Here is a 25469-nt window from a genome sequence, read left to right on the forward strand (position 1 = left end):
CTAAACGAATGAAAAATATAATTAAAACATGATTGCTGTGTCAAACTGGAAAAGGTCCTTATAGGCTTGTTGTTAGACAGTCCTGGCTTAAGAGACAGACAAAGGTATACTTGTGTTTCTCTGGAGACAGACAAGCATCATTTGGAAGATTCTGAGCTTGGGGGCTTGCTGAGCTGGAGATAAGTCTTTTTTAATCTGAAATGAGTTCTCTTTCAGCTTCTGGCATGAACAGTCTTATGAGACAAGGAGTCTGGTTGTGTGGACTGCTCAGTGTTGCTCCAGTTTTCCCAGATGTTGGCTTTCTAGTCCTTATATATCTAATATATCTTCCACTGATAATTATGCAGTGATTTAAATTGCTTAGACTCTGCATATGTGTAAACTTTAATTTTTTTTTCTCTTTCAGAGTTGACACCTTACAAGTATGCAGGCTATCCTATGCTGATAAAGACTATTACCATTGAAACATCAGATGACCTTTTGTTTTCCAAAGAATCTCCTCTGTTGCCTGCTGCTACAGAACTTGCTTTCCATACTGTCAGTTGTTCAGCATTAAATGCAGAAGAACTGAGAAGAGAAAATGGAATTGAGGTAAATGGGAAGAAACTTATTGAACTTAATTTTTTTAGTCTAACTTTTCTACAGCTAAAAATCCTAGATCTTCAATGCATAGGACATCAGATGCAATTGAGGATCACTTTTGGTCTTGTTGGGACACTTGTCCATTCTTACTGTCTCTTTTCTGGATGCAGTAGGAGAAGCCCCATGCAGAGTATACCCCTTTCTGAACCTAGGCTTGTCTGTTGAACTGTGGATAAGCAAACTACATATGATGTTTCTCTACTTCTTATAAAACTATTGAGAGCTTCTGCGTTCTTTATGTGAAAGAATAGATAAATGTGAACAAGTCACTTGAGCAGAAGGGCTTTTCACTGCACGTATTAGAATCACAGAATCATTTAGGTTGGAAAAGACCTTTAAGATCGAGTCCAACCATTAGTGTAGCACTGCCAAGTCCGCCACTAAATCATGTCCCAAAGTGCCACGTCTACATGTCTTTTAAATGCTTCCAGGGATGGTGACTCCACCAGTTCCCTGGGCAGCCTGTTCCAATGCTTGACAACCCTAAGAAGTGTTAGAAATTTTTCCTAATATCCAATCTAAACCTCCCCTGGTGCAACTGGAGGCCATTTCCTCTTGTCCTATTTTTTTTTCTTCCTTGGGAGAAGAGACTGACCCCCACCTGGCTACACCCTCCTTTCAGGTCATTGTAGAGAGCGATGAGGTCTCCCCTCAGCATCCTCTTCTCCAGGCTAAAAGCCCACAGCTCCCTCAGCCACTCCCCATCAGACTTGTGCTCCAGGCCCTTCACCGCCTTTGTCGCTCTTCTCTGGACACACTCCAGCACCTCAATGTCTGCCTTGTAGTGAAGGGCCCAACACTGAACACGGGATTTGAGGTGCCTCTTCCCCAAGCCTGTAGTGTTGCATGGGGTTGTTGTGACCGAAGTGCAGGACCTGGCACTGAGCCTTGTTGAACCTCATACAGTTGGCCTTGGCCCATTGATCCAGCCTGTCCGGGTCCCTCTGCAGAGCCTTCCTACCCTCCAGCAGATCAACATTCCTGCCCAGCCTGGTGGTGCCTGCAAACTTACTGAGATATTAGCTCACATGGGAGAATGCTATCAACTCTAAAGCACCAAAGACTAGTACCAGCACTTGCAAGGAATTTTGCCCCTACACGCAATTTGAGCAAGCACCAAATTTTGTCAAATGTTTCCCTTCAGCTGTTAAAAATAGATTTTCCAGCTAATGTATTATTTCTGCCAGCTTTTATCAGTTTTTGAAACTGAACTTATGCATCATCCAATCCTCACAGGTATTGCAAGAAGCATTTAATCGTTGTGTAGCAGTCTTGACTCGTTCTAGTAAACCAGATGATATGTCCGTACAGGTAAGTTGCAGCAACTTTAACCGATTGTGTCAGCTTCTCAGAAGACAATATATATTATAGTGTATATGTTATAATGTGATTGATACAGTATTGTATATATTAAATAGGATTGTAAACATGCATTTCCCCTCCACTTGGAACCAATAAAATACTGCTTTTTGTAGGTATGTGGATATATTAGTAAGTGTTACAGTGTAGCAGCTCAGTTTGAGGAATGCAGAGAGAAGATTACAGAAATGCCTAACATCATTAAGGACCTCTGTAGACTACTGTATTATGGCAAGGTAAGAGCTCCTTTCCTTTGCCTAAATGGGTATTTAACTGTTAAATGTTTAGGGGAACGTTCTGCTTTTAAGGGAGATAAGACAGTTGCAGAGACTGATCAAACCCTTCTGTAAGATCCCAGCTAATCATTATGAGGTAAAGAACTCTACTGCCTTATTCTCAACAGTTGTGTTTGAATCCATTTAGTGGACTTAAAATGCAATTGCTATACAGATTCAGCTACTTTTGCCTTTGAACTGACATGTCTAGCTGATTGACTTACTGTACTAAATCAGCAGATAAAAGTACTAGAGCTAGATTTTACATAAGCAGATAGACTCCTAAATCAGCATGATCTCTGGGAACAGTATTCAGGAAGCTTTGTTGCCATTTAACTCTTTAGAACTTACCGCATGTTATATAAATGCTGAGTTTTGTCTGAATTAAAGGAAAGTTTGTCTTGAACTTTTCATATGGGATATGTGAAACCAGAAGACTACAGAAAAAGATTATAGAAAACAGAAGAGACTGAAACCAGACTATATAATTGACTCTAGCTGCTCGTGTGTTCTTCAGTCCCAGCAGAACACGTGTATTGCCATAAAAAGCTCACCTGGGAATCTCTGCCACCTTCTTGAATTGTTTTCCCACCGGTTCATCAATGCTCCTTTCTAATTATATGCAATAACTATTCAAGTACCCTTCCTTTGAAGGGTGCTGTCTAACTAGCCATGTTTTTTGGCTGCCAGACACTTAACTTCAACTGCAGATGTTGTTCTGTCTACTTGAGTTTTAATCTCTGTGCTGCTTAGATAGGTACTCTAGAATTCACAAGTTTTGGCTTTAAGTCTTTGTTTGGTAAGGAAGCCAGTTGGTTTTCTTTGGTCACAAGAACTAAGGCAAACTTTTTCCTTTTTCAGAACATACCACGAGTAGCTTCTTTGGGAGTAGAGTGTGTTAGCTCCTTTGCCTTAGATTACTGGCTACAAACGCACTTGTTCCAAGCTGGAGTTCTGTGGTACTTACTGGGTTACCTCTTCAACTATGACTATACCCTAGAAGAAAGCGGTATTCAGAAAAGTGAAGATTCGAATCACCAGGTAATGTCAACAAGGTGCATGCTCTTGGACACCAATGGTTGTTGCTTGTCATCTCTTACTAACAAAATAAGTGAATTCAAATACTTGTTAGAAACATTGAATTACATGAACAATGATGTTGACAGAGCAGTTCTGGAAGGGGATTTTTGTGTAGTAGTGTTAATACTGTTGTTTGGGGTTTTGTTTCTTTTTTTAGAGTAACTCATGTTTTGAGTTGAAATGTTAAAGCTGCCAAAACATGTCATTTCTAATAGACTTAATGCAAGAGATTTTTATCTATAGTGAACAGTAAAAAAAGTAAATTAGTGCTATCAGAAGAAAGTCTTTTTTTCTTTTGAGGCTCAACTGAAAAGGTTGTCTAGTTATTCCATGAACTTATCTGAAATGTCTGCTTTAGGACCATATTGTTCGTTTGACCCACAGCTATGTAAGTGGCTTCACACTTCCATTTCCTTAAATGGTGACCCTCTGTGGCATTTCTTTCTCAGCTACTGGATGAGATGAGCTTTGAACAGTCTATTGTGGTTACTAACTTTTATCACTGTCACAAAACACTTATTGCGCTGATATCCGACTGTGCTAGCAGGAACCGTAGTCTGGTCAAGCTATTACACTAAATACCTTCTGTAGCTTTCAGCTCATCTTGATGCCCCAGTTTTTCCTACTTAGTGGTGCTCAGGTCTAAGTGCATTTATTAAGCCTGCAACATAGCGATCGTATTGTGCTGTTCTGCAGCACTTAGTGTTTTATTTGACATCAGTGCATAATTGGTGATGCAGATAAATTGACAATACCAGTTCTGTTCATTCTGGTGCAGAAGTGTTGGACAACTCTTTCTGGCTATTCTGATATTTCATCAGTAAGCTCTAGGGTTTTTTATAACTGTATTTTTCAGGAGGTAGCAAATAGCCTTGCTAAGCTCAGTCTTCTGGCCTTGAGTCGCCTTGGAGGCTATCTGTCTGAAGAACAAGCTACACCTGAAAACCCAACAATCAGGAAAAGCTTGGCTGGAATGCTGACACCCTATATTGCAAGGAAGCTCGCTGTGGTCAGTCCTACTGAGGTAAGCATCTGTTGGCCAAAACTTTCTCTAGTAATTTATGGAAGGAGTACCTGGTTGCTTCTAAAACACTGAACTCTCTTTCACTGACCTGATACAGAAGAACAGCAGCATAATTTTTCTTTGCAGTGGGAGTAACTGCAAGGAAAAGAAACTGGTTTAGCCTCAAAGAATATGGACAGGAACAGTACCCCATAGAATAATATTTACAAAACACATATGGGGGCAAATAAGTTGAGTTAATTGTTGAAGGATTAAAGATATAATGATGATGGAGAGCAAAGGCTAAACTTCCCTCTTTAAAAGCGATGCCAAGGAGGTCATCTACAAAGAGATTCTGCAGGTAGTTGCTGCTCACTGTCAAAAATAGAAGGAGAATCTGAAGTAAGTGTGGTTCAGAGCAGAATAAAAAAAAAATTAGAATATAGATTGTACTGTACCAAGTAACTTATACATACTGTTTTTGCAGTATATGGGAAACTTAACACTTTAAACTTACGTATGAAATCGGTCTCATTGTTAATGAGATTGGATTAACTAATATCATGAAACACGCCAATTACTGTGCATAATGATCCAAAAGTGTTGTAACCATGGTACACCATGTAAACTCCTTATTTCTTAGACTCTGAAGATGCTTAACAGTAACACAGAGAACCCCTACTTGATCTGGAACAATGGGACAAGAGCTGAATTGCTTGAGTTTCTGGAATCTCAACAAGAAAGCATGATTAAGAGAGTAAGATACTCTTTACTTTAAATCCCACTACTATTTTTTTAAACTGTTTAGTGTTTCGGTACATCCACTTGTAATGCAGTGGTATAGTTAATACAAGTATCCATTGTTGCCTGCTCCTAAGTCACTTTCTTTATTCAGTCTTAAAAAGAAAACAAAAAACATAAGAGTATGCTTGTTTATTTCTTGTAATGTCTCAATCTAAGCTTCTGACTTCTGCCAAAGCTTTAAGTTTTCTGCTCATCTATTTTATTATTGGGTTATAGCTTATACTTTCTCAAAGATTACTTTCTGTCTGAGCTTGTGCTGCTTATCTCTGCTTAAAGGGTGATTGTGACAAGAGCTATGGGTCTGACTTTGTCTTCAGTGACCATGCAAAGGAACTTATCGTGGGAGAGATTTTTGTTAGAGTCTACAATGAGGTCCCTACCTTCCAACTAGAGGTGAGATGTAGTTAAAACCTTCCTGTTGAAACTAGGTTTGGAATGTTACTTCTTCCTCTTTATCTATCTGTCAGTGCAAACAGAGTGGAGAAAATACAGAATCTTCATGGAAAATTCCTTCAACACAATCAGCATGTTATGGGATATTTCTCTGTTGGAGCAGAATACATGAAAAAGAACGATGAATTTGTCATAAGATGTGCTACTTTGAATGTCTTAATGCCTTTTCTCTACAAGTGTGCACTGCAGACACTCAGGTTGATTCAGTAATTCCAGGAGGCAGTGATTCTGCCTAGTGGCTTTGCTGTCCATCTCTATATATGGACAAACATACACCTTAAGAGTGCTGTAGAAGTGGTGGCAGCTTTCTGAGTGTATGTTTAGCTATAAATAGGGTTAATGTGCTCCAGGTGTTACAGTGATCATAGTAGAAAAGTGTTTCCTTTCTGGAAGAAAGGGATATGTGAAACGTAGGAAAAGTTATTTGGATACACTTTCTTCTAGTGTGAATACTGTTGCATTGCACAGATAAAAATGCTCTCATTTCTAATTTAAAGCTTCCTAAAGCATTTGCTGCAAGCCTCTTGGATTACATAGGCTCACAAGCACAGTACCTTCATACGCTAATGGCAATAACACAGACTGGGAAAGTAGAGTCCAATCAACATGGAGATCGGTTACGGAGAGTTGAAATGGCCCTGGAGGCTCTGAGAAATGTGATAAAACACAACCCAGGTAGGCTTAAAACTTAACTTCCCTGATAGGCTTTCTTGTGGACAACCTTAAAAAATGCAGACCTCTGTAGTCTTTATCTTCCGGTGAGAGGGAAGCTTGTTTTGCTGGCTAACAGACTTTAGCATTGTTGATAAGCCATGTAGGTTTGTTTGCCTTTTCCTCGTGCCTCGCCGCCCCCCTGAGAACATTATCAGTAAGTGTATTAAAGTTTTGTGTGAAATCCAAGCCCTATCTAGTTTCTTCTCTGAAACATTGGGTTTTAACTCTAATTCTAGCCCGCTGTTGCCAGGAAGACACTAAACCTCTTGGACAAAACTTTCTGTAATCCTTCAAAGAATCTATAGCTGGCTTTTAAACTTCCTTACATCAAAAAGGACCTCCTTGTGCTGAGTACTGCATAGTAGTAAACACCTAAAAACATGTCGGGGCCTTACTGAAGCATAACGAGAAGATGCTTTTGAGAGCAGGCAGCTAATACCGGCAAAGATTTAGGAGCAGATATCAATGTACAGGCTGGAAAAGCCCAAAACACATGATTAGGGTGTTTTCCTACTGTATTATGTTAGTTCTAAAAGCAACTCACGTTACTAGCAACTTAGGTTTGGTCTCTTCTCCCCGGTCACTAGTGATAGGACAAGAGGAAATGGTCTCAAGTTGCACCAGGGGACGTTCGGGCTGGATATTAGGAAGAACTTCTTCTCTGTAAGAGTCATTAGGCATTGGAATGAGCTCCCCAGGGAGGTGGTGGACTCACCATCCCTGGTGGTGTTCAAAAAATGTTTAGATGTGGCGCTTTGAGACATGGTTTAGTGGGCATGGTGGCATCGGGTATACGGTTGGACTTAATGTTCTTTGAGGTCTCTTCCAACCATGAGTCTGATTCTACTATCATGGCTTCTAATGATAGCTGGTTAGGTTGTTCTCAGGCTGGATTCTCTGTGTTGGGCAATTATCACCCTGAAGGCAGCTGTTACTACTGCATACTGAGCCAGGAGAATCAGAAAGGGCAAGTGTATTTGAAGACAAGAGGTACTGGTGATCAATGATAAATAAAATAACTGAACTTGCTTAATTGTCTTGTAAGAATGCAAGTAACTAGATACTCCAAAAACTAGCTCAGTTACTTGCCTTAGAGGGAGGAAATATCCTCTGCTTTTGAAATATTGTTGACTTGAGACTTTGTGGAAGCTAGATTAATAGACAGGACTCTAATTTTCTAATTCTGTAGCTGGTGCTGTCCTGTAGGAGCTGTTATAACTGCTGTGGCAGACTATATACAGACATGTCACACCTCTCTGTATAATGAAATGTGGGCTTGGGATGGCCTTCAGTGAATGCTTTGGTTAACATGAAGAGAATAACTAACTTGGTCTCTTGCAGGTTCTGAGTGTGAATGCATAGGTCACTTTAAGTTGATATTCTCCCTTCTGCGTGTTCATGGAGCTGGCCAGGTGCAGCAGTTGGCTCTGGAGGTAAAAAAAAAACCAAACCAACCCCCCAAAAAAAACCTTGTCTGGATGCTCTGCATAATCGGCAAAACAAACCTGATTGTGTAACTGTTAGAGCAGCACCTAGAAAGTATCAAAATTGGGGTTCCAAGGTGTCAGTTACTTCTTTGAGGAACAAACGGTAGCTTCTTGCCTGTGTCTTTGCTCCCTTCTTTCCTGAGGTGACAAGACAATTTGGTGGCAGGAATAAACATTGTAAATATTGGCTATATTGGCCAGTAAGGTGACTGACTTCATCATACACTGCATTTTCTGGGCAATGCCTTAATAGCTAGAATATTAATATTAAGCATTGGAACAGGCTCCCCGGGGAGGTGGTGGACTCGCCATCCCTGGAGGTGTTCAAAAAATGTTTAGATGTGGCGCTTCGAGGCATGGTTTAGTGGGTCTAGTGGGCATGGTGGCATTGGGTTGGACTTGAAGATCTTTGAGGTATCTTCCAGCCATAATAATTCTATATAATATAATCAAGTAATGTTTCTGATCTTTTACAGGTAGTGAACATAGTAACAAGTAACCAAGAATGTGTCAACAACATTGCTGAGGCAATGGTTCTTGCTAACTTACTGGCACTCCTGCATTCCTTACCGTCAAGTATGTACCATATCATTCTTAGTCTTGCAAGGCAAAGGGTTTCCAACTTAGAAGATAATTAGAATGCAGCTGGCTGAGCCTACTGTTGAGTTTTAGGTTAAAACAGCATTTCAGGGGGGATGATTAAAAAGAAGTTTTCTGTAACGTCTTTGTCTTAATGTGTGATTTGAAATATCTGAATTCCAGATATTCTAATTGTGTAGTATTTCATTGACAAATTCTGTTAGGGAATTTAGGTAGTAAACATCTAATTGAGAAGTTATGCCATACTAGAATGTGTGATTGATTTAACTAACTGAATTTAGCCAGAAATCCCTAAGCTTGCAGCTGTCATAAGCTTTATTACAGTTTTGATACAGCTTTCTGTTAAGATCCGTTTAGTTCATCTTTGATTAGTTAATAGTCTATATGGCACAAAGTTCTGAATACTTTTTATTTTGACAGGTCGGCAACTTGTCCTTGAAACTTTGTATGCTTTGACATCTAGCACAAAAATAATTAAAGAGGCCATGGCAAAAGGTACAGTACTACATTGAAAGCAGATGTTTCTGCAACAGTGGACTTTTATGATTTGGCCACTGTATTTACTTCCTCTTCCCTTTAGAACAATCAGTGTGGAATTGGTGAATTCATACTACTTGTGATCAGAAAAAAATCTGAATGTTTTCCTGTCTCTCTATAGGTGCTTTAATCTACTTACTAGATATGTTTTGCAACTCAACTCATCCACAGGTTCGAGCCCAAACAGCAGAGCTCTTTGCCAAAATGACTGCAGATAAGCTGGTGGGTCCAAAGGTAAGAATCTTGACAGCTCTTGTTGGAGCTCGTCTTCATATTGTCTGCCTCTCTCCAAAGACAGAACAAAGAAACCCTCTTCTGTGACTGAAACGTTCACCTGAAAAGCAATCTGTTTTTTCTCAAAATAGTTTACTCTTAATCTGCTCATGACTTGTAGGAGCAGTTATATTTATTGTAACTACTCTAAGCAGCTTGGTTTCCATTTGTAATGACTTTAAGGTTAGATAGCTAGAATTTCAGGCCTCTCATTGGCTATCACTATTTAAAATGATAGCACTATTTTATTTTGTGGTGGTGTGTTCTAGGATGGTGCATTATAGCACAACAAATAATTGGGCTTTCTGGAGTTCTCTTTTCTATCAGTTAGTTTGTCTTACGGTATACTAAATGTCAATTCTGTTCATCCTTCCTAGGTTAGAATTACACTAATGAAATTTTTACCTGGAGTCTTCATGGATGCCATGAGAGACAACCCTGAGGCTGCTGTTCATATCTTTGAGGGAACTCATGAAAATCCTGAGTTAATTTGGAATGACAACTCCAGGGAGAGAGTATCAACAACAGTTCGAGAAATGATGCTTGAGTACGTGGAGACCTGCTGACTAAGTATTTCCTTAACTGAGGCAGTCTCTTAGTGGCAGCAAACCAGAGTTGCTATAGAAGAACTGTCAGACAGAGCTCTGCCTTTAAAAAGTAGAGTTCTTGCAAGCCAGACTTCAGTGAAAAGCAACTTGTTCACTGTCTGTGTATTGTACCTGTAACTCAGTGACGCAAGCGCGGTTTGTGCACAACCCAGATTTTTGCTCACTGCTCTAAGACTTGGGAGTGGGTTACAATGAGGAGAAAACGGGGTTTAGAAACTGGAACTACTTCACAATGATGGAGGGAGACTGAGGTGTCAAGTAGGGAAGACAACTGCTTCTTTTACTGCTTGTTAAAACTTACTTTCTTTTTAAAGGCACTTTAAACTTCAGAGGGACAACCCTGACACTAACTGGAAGGTAAAAGTATATTGTTTCTGCTTTGAGTGCATCCAGGGAAACTGTAAGCCAGCTTTCCTCTTAAAGTGTCAACAGGAACTCACTGCTGTGCCAACGTAACTGTTTTAATGTTGAATTGGTGCTTTCGTTACTTCTCGTACCTTGAAGTCAGACACTTTATTGGCAGTGGTTTTGCCAGTAATACTCTGAATTTTCTGATATGTCAGGTCATTCTAAAACTTACCCAAAATCAGCAGCAAAGGAGAATACCGATTTGCTGGAAAAAGTCCTGTCCCTTATTACATAGCTGTAGTAAACTTTCTCTTGGTAAATGTTCAGGAATGTTAGTAAGCCCCTGAGTCTCAGCAATGATTGTCCTGAGCCATTCCATCACATCAGGTCAGTCAGTGAGATGTTTTGGTCTGTAGTATTTCCCAGTATCTGTGGAAGGCCAGGCATGACTTCCTCCCAACAGTGCTGTAGTTCAACATTAAAACAACTTCTGAACACGTGCAGGATGACTGTTTTGATGCAGGTGGAAACTGGAAACTTCCCTGGGTAGGTGGTGAGAAACCTTCCCCTGAAGTGTGCAAGAAAGGAAGGAAAGGGCTGTTCTGTCAGCCTGTTGCTGGTACTTCTCTTGAAGTAGTGTTGACCGCTAGTGTAGTTGTAGACTGCTACTTGTGCTCTTTGGAGAAGCCCACTGTAGTACTGCCTGCACTGATCTTTCTACTCACTTCTTACCTCATGTTTCTTCAAGATGAAGTGTTGATTGGTCTTGCACAGCTCTGTTTTGGAGAATACAGTTAGTTGGGTGACCCTTACCACTTAGAGTCATGATGTTAGAGAAACAATTGCAGCTCTCACAAATACCCTTGCCAATAACTCCTCCTACTTTACAATTCAACAGCTGCCTGAAGACTTTGCTGTGGTGTATGGTGAGGCAGAAGGTGAACTTTCAGTGGGGGGAGTCTTCCTAAGGATTTTTATTGCCCAGCCGGCCTGGGTTTTACGGAAACCAAGAGAATTTCTCATTGCACTGTTGGAAAAGTTTACTGAACTACTGGAGAAAAATAACCCCCATGTAAGATGATTTTTCTGATTCTGCTCTTTGAATTTGTTTAGCAGTCTTAAGCTACTAGTCTTCTAGGATGTGATTAACTTAGATTCTCACACTTTCTTCCCAACGTGAATGATTTTTTTTTTTGGTCTGCTTTCTGACTCTGTAAAAGCATATAGATATGTTTAGGCAACTTCTGAACATGAGTCAGTGCTTTTAAAGTCCCTGAAGCCACAGAAATAGCTTCAGTAAGTCTTAGAGGCTTATTTTGTGGTAGAGATGAGGCTTAACAAATAAAGTATCTTTAATTATGCCGTGACTGACCAACCTAAGAAAATGGCACTTGTTCTACACTGCCTAAAAGTTTTCAGCTCTTGACACTTCAAGTGTCCTTCTGCAACACTAACTTCCCACTCTGGTGTAAATTATGTGACCTATACGAGGCTCCCACCTACCAATTAGTGCAATGCAGTAGAACTAATGTGTTACAGTTTGAATGAGAACAATGGTCAAGGCAGTAACTTAATGATATTACTAAAAACTGAATTTTAAACGGTGCCCAGGCAGATTCTGGGTTAGACTTGCAGGGAGGGAACTAACTTGCACCTTGAATAAAAGACATCTTTGTAATAAAGATGCGATAGCAGTTGGTTATAGGCATGCGGAATACAGCAAGTGTGGCAAGTGCTGCTGCACGGCCTGTAGAACCCTTTACGGGTTCAGGTGGTCAGCCTAAACATCCCTGCTATCGCCCTTCTGCCGAGCAAGTTGGCACCCGTGCTGCTGCGCGCACGGAGACTGCAGCCAGACACTGGCTTCTCCAGATACTGGAAATAGTACTTAGGAATTTCTCTGTGATCTGTGTTCGTGAAACCTAGTGAATGTCTGCCACTGTTGGGGCTGATCACATTCTTCTAAATGTCTTGTTTTAACAATTTCCAAGCAAAGTGACATGATGAAAGCATTAGGGGAAAAAAAAAATCTATAGTGCAGAGCACGTGAGAAATGTTACTATTATGGTGATACATAAGGCTTTACTGAGTTATGCTTTCTGTTGGTTTTTGGTTTTCTGCAGGGGGAGACTTTAGAAACCATTACCACAGCAACTGTGTGCCTGTTCAGTGCCCAGCCTCAGCTAGCCGATCAAGTTCCTCCGCTTGGTCATCTTCACAAGATAATCCAAGCCATGAATCACAAGAACAATGCCATTCCTAAAAGTGCCATTCGTGTCATGCACATACTGTCTGACAATGAGGTACCGAATCATTTAAGTGCTCAAGGGGAGAAAAAAGCCTAACTGGCGTTATTTGTATGGCTTAGTAGTGTTCCTAGACGGGCGTTACTCTAACTATAAATACTGTGTACCAGATGAGCAGGGACTATTAATGGGGAATTGATAGATTAAAGACACTGAGATATTTTTGGTCTTGGCTGACCATATCTGCCGTAATTGTCAAGCTTAGCATAAGGTACTCTGGATGTTTCTGTCTCTCTGTAGCTTTGTGTTCGAGCAATGGCATCACTAGAGACCATTAGCCCTCTCATGAATGGAATGAAAAAGAGATCGGATATAGTTGGTGTAGCCTGTGAAGCACTCAACCGAATGTTTCAGAAGGAACAAAATGACTTAGTAGCCCAAGTAAGTACATTGTCAGACTGTAAAAATGAGCATCCACACTCTTCATAAGAACAGAGGTATGGTTCAACTTAAGTGTCCAGGAGGCTTCCCAGAAGCCATCTAACTAATGTGCTTTTCACGTTGGAGAAGTCAGCAGTCAGTCCTTTATCCAAAATGCAAACCCAGTCGAGGATGTTACCTGAGCATTGAAGCTTAACGCACAGGATAGTGTTGGCTTGTGTCCGCTGAGAAAGCGTAATGTAGGATTGCCAGCTACTTCAACTGAGTTTACACCTAGATGGAGTGGAACTGCTGGAGGGTATCTGTGCTTTCTCCTGTATGTGTTTGTACAGCTCAGGAAAAATTGACTGGCATAAACATATACTTAGTAACAGCTGATGGCACTTCTGGGTTACACTGCTGCTGGTGATGTAAAGCACCTGTATGGAACTTCCTAGTGCATGTTAAGGCAACTCATTTGGGTATGTTTGCAGGCTTTGAAAGCAGATTTGGTCCCTTACCTTCTGAAGCTGCTTGAAGGTGTTGGTCTTGAGAACTTGGACAGCCCATCTGCAACAAAAGCTCAGATTGTTAAAACTCTGAAATCCATGTCTCGCAGCCTGCAGTATGGAGAACAGGTAAGTACCGACAAGTCCTTAACTGGGCTTTGTACTCTTGGAAGACCAAACTCTGAACATCCCTTGTTTAATCTTACGTGCATCATTCCACCTAAAATGTTAACATCATGTAACTACAAAATCATCATGGGTTGGAATGTCTCCATCTCTTTCTTGTGGAGAAGTCCTTGGTTCAATGCATGTAAAAAGCCCTAATATAAAAGACAAATCCCAAGCACAGAAATGTTCTGTGAGTAGGCTTCTACTGACAGCTCTTCAGAACTTGTGTTAGAAATGTAAATTGCTTTTTTGTTTCTTGGATAAACACTGCTGGAGACATCTGCAGCACTGTTATAGATGTATATTCAAGCTGGTAAGATTTGTCCCAGTAACTGCTAATTCTTGATGCCTGCCTTACCCTTGTGTTGAAAGCTTTCTCAAGGGGAAGGAAACTGGGGATAGGTCTTTCCTCCAAGCTGGCCCTATCTTGCTGTAGTACAGGAAGAGTCCTGTTCTGCCTCAGCTCTAGATGCACGGCAGGTGGCTGCTTGCAGGGCTGCTTTTCCTTCCCACCTAACTGGGAAACGAGGGAGAAAGGCAAGCTACTAAATGACTTCTTTATGAGCCTTCTGCACTGTGTGTTCAGCTGTACAGTTCAAATGGAAAAGCAAGTTGCTACAGTCTCAGAAATGTGTGATTCTGTATGGTAGCCTAATCCACTGCTGTGCTACTTGGTAATCCCGGCAGAGTGTTCTAGAAAATAGTTTGGTCCACTAGAACGTGACAAATGTTACTTCCTCAACTGTGTTAATCTCTTCAAATACTGTAGGTAAATGAAATTCTGTCTCGTTCTTCTGTGTGGAGTGCCTTCAAGGATCAGAAACACGACTTGTTCATTTCTGAGATGCAAACAGCAGGATACCTCACAGGTTAGCAACCCTTTCCTATTTATGTCCTGACTCGTACTGAACTGTTACTTGATTGTCAGACTTGGCTCTGGAGATACTGTTTATCCTCAAGGATCTAGTGCCATCACATGACCTGAATATTCCATGCTGTAAAAATACAGTAAGTTTTTAAAATGCTTATCAGAAGCCCAAGTTTGTTGTGGTTGAGAATGTATTTCTCTGGGTAGTCTTTGCTGTACCTACTTCTAAAATATCAGAGCAATGGAATCTAGACACTGGCAAGTCTTGGAAGTACCCTGTAGTGACAAAGCTGAGATGTAATCAGAACTAATTAACAACAGTAGCTTTCCGTGCTTCCTCGAGATCAGTCTACGTTAATTCTAGAACAAATTGTTTTCCAAGGTTAGGGGGAGGATAAACTTTCTTCAAAATCACTTAGGCTGTCTGTATTAATTGTGCCACGTGAGTTGTGCTGCTGTAGTGGTAGGCGTGTAGCTGTAGGACTGGAACAGTTGGAACAGGAAAAGCTTGGAGCGAGAGGCCGTGTTCCTGTCAGACTCGGTGCCCTGGCAGAGCCCTTCTCTGGTGGGAACAGCCTCGTGCCCACACTTGGAGCTTGTGGTGTGCGCCTGAGTGCACCTGGCGTCACCCTGGGCAAGTCCCTGCTGGTGCCACCCCAGGGGCGCACCCCAGTCCCACCAGCAGCATAGAAGAGCACATTCTGGCTCTGCACGCTGCGTGCTGTGCACACGCACGGGATAACGGCTGATGGGAGCTTCGTTGCTGGTAATGGCACGGTGCGGACGTAATCCTAGAACGGTTACGTCACAGCAAATCAAATTTTGGTTCTTCCTTCAGTTGCGTGCAGTGCTTGATAGACACATCTTTAATGACCACGTTCTGCTCTACCACAGGCCAGAACTTTGCTGTCACAGATTACTTGCTATTTCTGAAAGTATTTTAAGTAATGACATTGTAGCAGATGTTGTCTAAAGCAACGCGTGATGCAAACTTGTGACTTCTCAATAGCCGTCAGCTGAACAATCATTTGCTCTTAAGACTTTAACCTCTCAGGTAAGGGGTTACCGTCCTCGTGACGCGTCTGTATGAACGCTTCCACGTGCCCCATGGAACTCTCTCGTCTAACCCCATACAGGGATCTTGGTCGAGCTTTTGAGTGTGACTGAATTAATGAGGTGTAAATCAGATGGCCACGTAGAATGGCAAGTTTTTCTTGCAAGGTACTAGCATGTGTTTTGAGAAAAAGAAACGAGAGCCTTTCAAGTCAGGAATTAGACATTCTAGAAGCAGATGCTTAATATTTTGAGAGTAGGTATATTGCAACACTTCCTGCATTTTTCCGCACAGGAAAGACTCAGTGCTGTAGCTCGGAATGGGAGTTTTCTGCTTATTGCACCATTTAATGCCACTTTGACAAAGAACACTTGATGCAGTTGGTACTGGATTTCCTTGGGATTTCAGAAATACGATAAATGATTACTGGCTAAGAACTGCAACTCTTCTAGACGTTGTCAGGCTTGAGGCTGGGGGCAATATAGCGATCTGATTGCCTGAAGGCCTGTGCTGCATTTACATTGCCTAATGTTTAAGTGCTTGCAAATGTAGAATGATAAAGTATAGATGGAAACCAAACTACAAGCTTTATTTTTAACTTGCCTTACCTTGTATTCTGCCTTATGTCTTGCTTTGCTATTTGCACTTCCCTTGAAACTTCCCTTGCTTATTTCTCTTCCCCCAGGTGTCTCTTCTCCTTCCCTTCTAACTGGCAGCAGTCCCCTTCACCTGAGAAGTGGGCTTTAGATCTGCTCTGCCAGGCAGCTTGCTAACTTCTGTGTAGCTCTCTAAAGCAGGTAGATACCTTCTTGCAAAACGCACACTGCACTCGCTGCATTCCAAGAAATAGATGCATGTCATAGAACCGTAACAAAGGTGTGGTCCCAAACTGCAAAACACCAATAAACTTGCCTTCTTCAAGCACGCAGGAGCAGAAAACTAACAACTGCAGTGGCTGATACTTGTGGGTACTACAGATGAACTAAACTTCCGAAGTATGTTAGGAATCTCCCATAATGGAAAGGTCTGAGGGACAAGAGAACTGGTGGAACTTTTGCATTAGGATGTGTAAAAGTGGGTCTGGTCCTCGGCGGGTGCCACCGAGGGGCTGCAAAGAGAAGTATCCCCCAAAGCCAGAGAGCTTTTTTTGTTGGGAGAGTCCTGTTTGCAAGGAGACGAACCAGGCTCTGATGTTCCGGCTCTGGGCTGGAGAGTGAGGGAATGGGAGAGAGGGAGGGTGTGGGAATGAAGGGACAGGAAGTTTGGGAGAACTCCGTGAGGATGACTTAAAGGGGGAGTAAAGGACCCGGCAGAACTGTGTTGAAGATCAGCAGCGTAGGCTGAAGGACCGGTATCGACTTGGTCCCTGTACTGGTGCGGGAACATGCTGTGGGTTGGAAGTTTTTACAGCCATTATTCTGATGAGTTGCTGTTGAAACACCTCGTGCTGCAACATGAGGGTTTTTTATGGCGCTTGCTGAAAGCTTCTATATGACTAAATTTTAAACTCCAAGCTTTGAGGGAGAGAGGCTCTGTCTGCAGTGCAAAACTGACTGCCCCTGTAGTAATCGGCACGCAGATTTATTAAGGGTAAGGAGTTCTGTATCTCCAGTACAGAGTTTGCTTGTCCCAAGAATGCTCCTCAGCGAAGGCCCAGACAAGCGTAAGGCAGTTCTGCTTGTTCGCGGGGCAGCCCCTTCAACTCTAAATACGCAGCCGGGAAAAACTTTGCAGGGCTGAAAGGACACGTGTGGAGCCCAGGAGGGGAATGTGTGCGTGCCTGAACTCACTTCGCTCCCCCAGCAGGTCCTCCCCTTCGCAAAGGAAGGCTCCCCCTCTTCACTGCCACTGCTGTGGTGGAGGGAGAGGTGGAGAATGCTGGTGCTTGGGCTCCTTTGGTAACTCATTTGGCACATTGGAATTAAAAAATGCTGAGCAAATCCGAGAATGGCCTTCACAAGCTACTCCGCTTAGTGGGCTAAGATGCCTTAATTCCCAGTGTTCCTAGATTCCAGGGAATCTAACCGAGAACTCTTAAATGTTCTTGTTTAAGGTGTCTGGTTGACTTTGTAGTTGAGCGTTACCAGAGGGAATAAAACTGTTCAATTGCTCTTTAGAATCAAACTGATCACCGATATTCTGTTTTCTTCCCGAAAGGCCCTGGAGTTGCTGGTTACCTTACTGCAGGGACGCCGTCATCCGTAATGCCCAACGTACCGCCCCCGGTAGACAACGAGGTGGGAGACGTCAGCTAAGGACTGGAAATCCTTGTGAAAGAGACAAAGGCAGACTGGCCAGTGATGAGGAACAGCACTTTCCTCCAACGCGCTGAAGTGAACTTACTGCCTTTCCAAGTGTTATGACAGTGTTATTCCTTTTTCTATGACTGTGTTTTTTGGGTTTTTTCTTTTTTTTTTTTTTTTTAGGAAGAAGTCAGTGATTCTAACTATCACACTGTAACACAAGAAAGCACTCTGGATCAGCTGAAATGCGTACACAAGAATTTTTTTTCTTGTTGTACGTAAGCACATTTTGTTCCTTTATATTTGTTTACAAGACTGTGAATCAAACTTTCCTAGTTTTTATATTTTATGAATTAGCATGACTGGAGTTGAGCTACAGTCTAGAGGAATTGGGCTAAAATCACTTTGACCTCACCAACCCCCACTAAAAGGGCATCCCGTCTTTTCCCAATCTGATGTGATCACTCCCATCGAACAGGACCTGCAGAGCGTTTGTCCCTGCACCAGTTCGCTGATGTCCTTAATCATTAACATTACCTTCTTCCTGAGATCACACAGCATTAGACATTCGTATGTATAACCGGCTTGACCAAATTGACAAAAGCTTTCAGCAAAAAAACCTTCAAGTTGACATCTTATGTAAGAAATTAGTGTAATTGTGAAATGTTCTATACATTATCCAGTATATAAAAACTTTCTATATTGAGTGTACATTACACAGATCATTCATATGTACATAAAATTTTAAAAATAAAGGGAATTAAGAGCCTTGTTAATGAGATAAAGGTGGTGGTCTTCTGTAGCTGTTCTTTGAAGGTCTGGGAAACGAGGGCGGTCAGAGACCTTACTTAGAGCGTGGCATTCGTGCTTGGAAAAAGCCATGGTGCGGGTTCTGACAGCCTGGAGCAGAACAACTCCTAAACCACGGGCAGCGGTACGGTACAGGTGGTTCTGTATCTGAAACGCACTCGCTGACGTCCTCAGCTTCCTAGGAAATGCTCGTGGCAGGAAGCAAGAGGAAATGAAGATGGATGGAAAGACAAACAATAACGATTGCTTTCTCACAAGCAATGATCTAATGATCTTGGTTTTAGGTATAATGAATTGAGATGAGGAAAGAAACTTAAGTTGTGGGAAGCTTCTGGTTCCAGGTCCTCTGAAGCTGTACTGCCCTGGCGGCCTGCAGCAGCTTGAGCTTCATGCTGAAGACTGAGCCAAACGGGGCGTGTTCTCTCCAAGCACCAACACTGTGCTAGGGCAGTCGGCAGAAGGTAAACACTGGTACCCTCAAGGTAACTGTTACCAACCCTCTGTACGTTGAAATGCGAAGTAGAACTCCCGACGGCACAGCGTGCTGTGACCTGCCTGGTCCTGTTACTCTATGAACAAGTTCTCTAGTAAGTAACTAAGGTGGAAGAGAGTTGTTAGAGAAGCAGAGCTGAGGAACTCCCAGAACTTCACAAAGGTGTACGGGGCATAAACGGCAGAGCCTGTTGCGGTGGCAGAGGCAGCCATGAGCTGCGCTGTGCCCCTCGTGGTTGGGTCCAGCCGAAACTTCGGCTCCTGGGAGGGGAAGGTGCCACCTATGCTCAGACGGATTTATGAAAGGGTGGGAGCTGCTGGGGCCAGGAGAGAGGGGGAGGCTTGTGAGGATGGACAGAAGGAAAAACGCAAGGGAGGAGAAAAGGGGCACCTATAAGGAAAAATGTGAGGAGGTGCATTTGGGGAAACACAGCAGAGGAGTAAGAAGCAAGGGGTAGCAGACAGATTGACACGCCGACGCCAGCCTTGCTTCAGGGGAGGTGGGGGGAAGGCCTGTGTGTAGCCTTGGTGAAAAGGGGGGCAGCTGAGAGCAGGCACGGGGGAGGAGAGAGGCTTGGACTGCAGCTGAGCTTTGGAAAAAGAAAAGGCAGGTGTTACCTGAAGTGTTTGGTTTTTGATGAAATGACAATTAAAAGTTTATCCTAACTTGCAGTGAACTAAATTGGGTGAAAGTGCAGAGTCAAAACTGCTTTGCCTACAATAAAAGGATAAAGAGGGCTTTGGCTCAGAGCAAATAAAGCACTTTAGGCCTGTTAGAAAATAGATTTTATTTAGTGTTATAAAGAACCCAGACCAATTCTGCTATTTACGTGGCATTCTGCAAATTTTTAAAAGCAAGCCCCTGATTGAGGGTAATAATTACAAATAGTGAGAGAACATGTATTGCTTCAAGCGAGAATCAAGTTTTCCTGTTCATCCAATTCTACTTTAAACAACATTATTGCACTAAACAAAACCTTTTCTAACTCTCCCCTCCAGTTGAGAGAGCTTCACGCAGACGTTAGATTTTGGCAGTTAGCTGCTTTGACTGATCAAGGAGTTCCCACCTTGCGATTGTTGAGAGATGAACTTCATCGGGCCCGTCTGCCAAGCGCAAGGTCCGTACGTAAGCAAACCTGCGGCGGAAGGGCTGAATGAGGAGCAGCAGCAGCGAGCCGGGCTGACAGCGGGAGCTCTCGGCACTGGTTTGGCTATAGCCAGCCTTTGCCAAAAGGTGCTTCAAAAAAAGAGCTATCGCACAGGAGAGACTGCAGCAAAATCTTCCTGGCAGGTCTGAGATGCGTGGGCTGGAAATTCAGCAGGCTTGCATCTCCCCAAGAGCATAAGAGATAAGACTGAGCTTTAGAAACAGATCCTCTATGCTGCTGGTAAGAACTATTTTAGACTCAGTGCCAGCTCTTTTTTTTTTCTTTTTTTCTTTCTTTTTTGGCAAGGGTAAAACAATGCAATTGCATTGGAATTGAATTAAAACAATTGCTTTTGTAAGTTTTATAGCTTAATGGCCCATATGCCTTTATTTTGGGGTACCTGAGGTGAAACAGCTTGTACTGGTGTTATAAAATTATCTTAAAGGGAACACTTAGAATCTAGAGAGAAGTCTCCTGTTACTCACATAGAAGCCAAAGGAAAATCCTGGGAAACTCCAGCTCCCCCACACACTTGGATTGCACAGTCAATCACTTTAAGCACAGCTCGAGGGACGACCACTTTGGTCATGGCTACCTGTGGTTAGAAGAGAACTCACGCTATCAGTAACCGTTTCCTAAGCAAGGAAAAATATTTATCTAAGCTTTACTGAAGATGGGGATCTCCCAGTGCATTCCTTCCTCTTGGCTTGGAGGAGAACGCTGCTGTTCCTGGTCCCTGGGTAAGGTTAAAACTGTTTCCACCCACACAAAACTATCTCCTTGTGTTGAGACAAGTGAACAATACTTGAACTTCTTTAATTTTTAAATACTTTCAGGTTGATCTCAAAGTTTTTAACCGAGAACATTTTCCAATCTCGTGACAAACAAAAGCACAGCATAAGGCTGGCTATTTTCAAGGCAAAGTTACACTCTGATTAGAAGAACCATGTTTAGCAATATGTTCTAGCTTGTATTTCAACCAGTCGAATGCACAGGTATCGTATCCCCAAAGTCCTAGCCTAAGGCTGCTAAACCAAATTTTACCTCTTTCCTTGCTTTTCTGTTGCCCAACATGTCGATCTTGCTGGCTGTTTTTAGCGTAAGCAGTCGAGCCTGTTCTATGCTAAGGCGGCACTCAGCAATCCAGTGGGCAACAACCTCCTGCAGAAACCAAAGCCGTGACGCAGAAAGTCGGTTAACGCTGCCTCGCCTGTCCGGGTAAGCCTGCCCTAAGGAAGACGCCCCATTCCTTGGCATGCACGTGGTCACTCGCTCAGACACTCTCGCACAAATCAAAGCTAGTTTGATGCATGTAATCTAATATGAGGTAAAAAACAAAGAAAACACTTGACTGACAGAAATATTAAACGTAGAGCAGTTCTTTTCCTGGCAGGAAAGAGGAAAAGGGGAAAAACTCCAGGTTTCATTTCCTGGTCAGACCCCCTGCCTGCTAGCCCTTTTCCTGGAAACTGCCAAAGCCTGGTTTTTAGGCCCTGCTTTCCTTTACCCACTACCCCCCCTCTCTCTGTACAAAAAGCAGGGGCTGAAAGAGGGGAGGAATTGGTTCTGTTTTGCTTAAACTGTCGGTGGTGGTGCATCACATGCCCAGGTGACCAGCTGCAGGGTGGTGCCTGCTGTATCTGTCTGATCACAGGGATGATAAATTAGTAGCTCCCTTGATCCAAACGAAGTTACAGTCTTGGCAGCCCTTCCCCTCTTAGCTAATTCCCCACTGCAGCCAAGATACCACAGTAGAAAAAAAAGGTTCCTGTGATGTTTGTCAGCGGAAAAGCTGTTTGGAGCCTGAGCCAGCCTCGGGCCCACGCTCCTGCCTGGACCACGGCTGTTTGGTGTAGCCTTGGCAGCCGCAGGAGGCATGAGTAAATGTGCAGCACTCGCTGCCGTGCAAAGTCTGGGGACTCGGCTTAGCTGCTGCCAGCAGAGCTGGTCTGAACCCGGGTGGAGGTGTTCAGCCACGCTCTTCTGCCGACAGCTCCCGGGGTTGTAACGAACTGCCTGCCACGTGGGCGGTGGTGACAGTCAGCCTGTTACCCAAGGCAGCCAACAGCCTCAGCCCTTCCCTAGCTGTCCCACGGCTGTGAAGAACCTATGCCAGCCATGCAGCTGCCTTCCAGGGCTTGCCTGTGGCTTCATCAAACACGAGTTGTTTTTTTTCTTTAATGTGCTTCTGAGAACTGCAGTGTGCCTCATCCAACTCTTACTCATTCTAGGTTATAGTTGTGAATGGAAGTTTGGCAATGACAGGACTGGAAAACAGCTATGTCAGATTATTCTCTCTGGATCTGTACAAACAATTTTCTATAACCTGTGCCAGACACTAATTCAGTTTCCTTTTTCCATTGCCTTTACTTGTTTTTTCCAATAAAGTCATCCTAGCTGTTGGATAAGACTGAGGAACACTTGAAATGCGATAGGCCAACTAGTAAATGCTGATGGTTTCTATAAAAGCTCTCTCTCACGAAACAGTATTTCAATTCCAGAGCAAGATAAGACCAAAAATCCCAATACAGCCTTGGTTTGGTCTGTACTTTCATAAATAAGTACAAATAATTGATCAGAGAAGTAAAAGTTTTAGTCAAATCTAGATGCTTTAGCGTCTCTGGTAATCGCCAACAGAAATGTCTAGGTGACAAATTCAATACGCAAAAAATGGTGAATTCAGATTGCAACGACAGAAACATCAGCTGTATGCCTGAAAAAAAAAATACCTGTCCAAACTGATCAGTAAAAGCAGAGAGGGGAAAAAAAAAAACCAAAACATGGTGACAAAGTATTCAGATGCAGCGAAGGATATCCAATTCATTGCAAGGGGGCGGGGGGAGGAAATCCCATAGGTTATAGTGAAAAATGGGAGCCTTGCAATGGGATTTTTCCTTTGCCACCCAAGGCATAGTGAACAGGAATTCCAGGTTAGGGCATAGCTATTGCACTGTCCCTTATCAGAGGCACAAGATTCTGTGTGGGCAAAACAAAGGGTGGTGTCTGGAGCACGGGAACAGAGAGGAAGAGACAAAGAGGAAACACGCTTACGTGGCGATACAGCTTCTTCCCGAAAGTCTCTCTCTGTGCTGCGCGCTGGCACATTATCTGTAGAGCGGTTTCAGCCGCACCGAGGGACCTCATGCAGTGATGGATACGGCCTGGCCCAAGCCGACCTTGAGCTATCTCAAACCCCCTGCCCTCACCTGGTAGGAAAGAAAAAGAGGCACACGCAGACTCCCTCTGGAAATGATCCGTGGCTCTGAGCCGAAGTGGCCTCACAGCACCAGAGCTAGAAGTGAGCTTCTGAAAAGTTTATTTTGCGGAACTGTTGCTTGTTTATGGCAACTAGATCTATATTGACACACTGTTAATAATACTTACAGCAAAAAGCACATTGTAAGATGGTTTCTGAGAGATTTGATTTACCTGATTTCATTTAAGTGTTGTTAATCGTACATTGAAAAATACATCATCTATGATATTTGGTATGAGAAAATGGGGGAAGACTTTGAGGTTTCCAGGTCCTAGGACTACTCAAGAGAGAAAGCTCTTTCAGCAAAATAAAAATAGCAGAGAGGAAACAGAAGAAATCAGGATTTCGAGTAATAAGCGAGAGAAGTAGAACAAAGATCTCCCTGTAGAAGGTCACAGGGCCAGCCTGCTCATTCTGTCATTTTCTTTTTCAGTTCTGCTAAGTCTGCAGGCCTCCATGTCGGAGTGAGAGTTGGGCCCGCAGTAACGACGCAGCCTCAACATGAGTATGGTCGTTCTCCCTTTATTCACGTTTTTACAGCATATTTATAGACAAGCAGAAAGCCATGCACTAAGCCACACATCTATGATTGGTTTACAACTTATGTCCATGCGTATCGAGTTATTTTTAATTGGTACACGTCTCGTGTCCACGCGCCATGAAGTAACACTGTTCCCTCCCCTGCTCACGGAGATAGCTCCTCTTTTCTTTTCTTTTGTTCTGCTGCTTCTGCTTCTTAGGGGATTCAAGGAGAGTTCACGGTCACTTTCAGGCCTGCAGCTAAGGCTTTTATTCGCGGCCCATTGCAAGGGCTGGATTGTTCATCGCAACCAGGTTATGTCCCTTCTCATTCAGCCACTCTTCCACACCTCCAGGCTTGGAAGGCCACGGACTACAGCAGAGCGCTCTTTTTAAAAGCCCGTAAAGGGGAAAGAACGCCACTGACAGTTTCTGCTTTGCTGTCCTTCACGGAAGTGATTTTTGCACGACAGCTACAGCTGCCCTGCCTCCTTCAATCACCTTTCTGCTCTAAACAAGTGACATTCAAGCAGCAGGTAGACTGCTAAAGGAAGAATGGGCTCCCTCCGACACGTGTTTGAGACCCTGGCTCAACTGACCGTAGCTGTTTACAATAACTGATGGTGATTCATAAAGTAAACCACCATTTCATAAAACTTAGTTCACTGCTGTATGTATTAAAAAAGAATTAATACTGAAACTCACCCAGTATTATATTGGAGACAGGTACTCGCACGTTATTAAAGTGTATCTCAAAATGCCCTCCATGGATCTCGTCTACAGGGATAGAGAAAACACAACAGCAGTGTAAAATGAAGGAGGATAAAAATACAGGTCTTCAATTCTTAATGCTTTTTCTATATATGCCTTTTACTGATTCATTTCATATGCAACATTTATTAGTATTACTGCAGCTTCTGAGACTGCTAACAAATTAAGACACATACAGCTGATAAATATTATCACCTACCCAGGTAGCCAAACACTGAGAGGGGTCTTATCAGCTTCAGCCCCGGTGTGTCCATGGGAACAATAATCATACTGTGCTGCTCGTACCTGATCAAGACAAAATGCACGAGTTACAATTAACTTTGAGCCTCCCTTCTGTCCCCTCTCTCCACTTTTTTATTTTCTGTCCTCAATTTAGCACGCGCATAAAGCCAATATTGAGATTTACCTACACCGACTGGAGCATGCAGCGTGGCACGCACGCTTCGACACTCCTTGAATCACCAGTCAACAAGTAAAAACGTCCTACCGGCATCAAATGCACCACGACCAAAAAACTCCTACTTCTGTCACTTCCATACAAGTACTTCTGTATCACTCAGCCAAGTTCCTTCCGCCACCCCACCTTTCTTTTTTGTTCTCAAAACATGTTTATCATCATCTTGGCTTGCCTATAGTTTAGGAAAAAAATCCCCACGTTTGAATTCCCTCAGTCTACTTAAGGTCAGTTCTTAGTCACCCCGAACTGGAGGTGACATCTCAGGTCCCTGAATTCCTTCTCCACTTCTAGCAAGTGCAGTATCACATAATCCCCCCATGAACCG

General features: G+C 42.9%; 2 protein-coding genes across 2 annotated transcripts in view; one reads left to right on the forward strand and one right to left on the reverse strand.

Annotated features, from left to right (window-relative positions):
- Positions 1-17848, forward strand: part of DNAJC13 (DnaJ (Hsp40) homolog, subfamily C, member 13) — a 48833-nt gene extending 30985 nt beyond the window's left edge. The window contains exons 36-55 of the mRNA XM_009696836.1: positions 407-591; positions 1879-1953; positions 2118-2237; positions 3138-3317; positions 4213-4380; positions 5003-5116; positions 5440-5556; positions 6114-6291; positions 7672-7763; positions 8294-8393; positions 8838-8912; positions 9076-9188; positions 9605-9774; positions 10150-10192; positions 11082-11255; positions 12307-12486; positions 12730-12870; positions 13344-13487; positions 14296-14395; positions 17606-17848. Coding sequence (XP_009695138.1) covers positions 407-591; positions 1879-1953; positions 2118-2237; positions 3138-3317; positions 4213-4380; positions 5003-5116; positions 5440-5556; positions 6114-6291; positions 7672-7763; positions 8294-8393; positions 8838-8912; positions 9076-9188; positions 9605-9774; positions 10150-10192; positions 11082-11255; positions 12307-12486; positions 12730-12870; positions 13344-13487; positions 14296-14395; positions 17606-17703 — 2567 coding nt within the window. The 3' untranslated portion in view covers positions 17704-17848. The remainder of the gene's footprint in view (positions 1-406; positions 592-1878; positions 1954-2117; positions 2238-3137; positions 3318-4212; positions 4381-5002; positions 5117-5439; positions 5557-6113; positions 6292-7671; positions 7764-8293; positions 8394-8837; positions 8913-9075; positions 9189-9604; positions 9775-10149; positions 10193-11081; positions 11256-12306; positions 12487-12729; positions 12871-13343; positions 13488-14295; positions 14396-17605) is intronic.
- A 2019-nt stretch (positions 17849-19867) lies between these two features.
- Positions 19868-25469, reverse strand: part of ACAD11 (acyl-CoA dehydrogenase family, member 11) — a gene marked incomplete at its 5' end in the record, with an annotated part of 26985 nt that continues 21383 nt past the window's right edge. Inside the window, 6 exons of the mRNA XM_009696838.1 lie at positions 19868-20129; positions 20627-20736; positions 21186-21302; positions 23193-23347; positions 24622-24693; positions 24887-24972. Of these exons, the coding sequence (XP_009695140.1) occupies positions 20015-20129; positions 20627-20736; positions 21186-21302; positions 23193-23347; positions 24622-24693; positions 24887-24972 (655 nt within the window). The remainder of the gene's footprint in view (positions 20130-20626; positions 20737-21185; positions 21303-23192; positions 23348-24621; positions 24694-24886; positions 24973-25469) is intronic.

Source organism: Cariama cristata, unplaced genomic scaffold, assembly GCF_000690535.1.
Source record: "Cariama cristata isolate BGI_N322 unplaced genomic scaffold, ASM69053v1 scaffold4023, whole genome shotgun sequence".
In the NCBI taxonomy this organism is placed as follows: domain Eukaryota; kingdom Metazoa; phylum Chordata; class Aves; order Cariamiformes; family Cariamidae; genus Cariama; species Cariama cristata.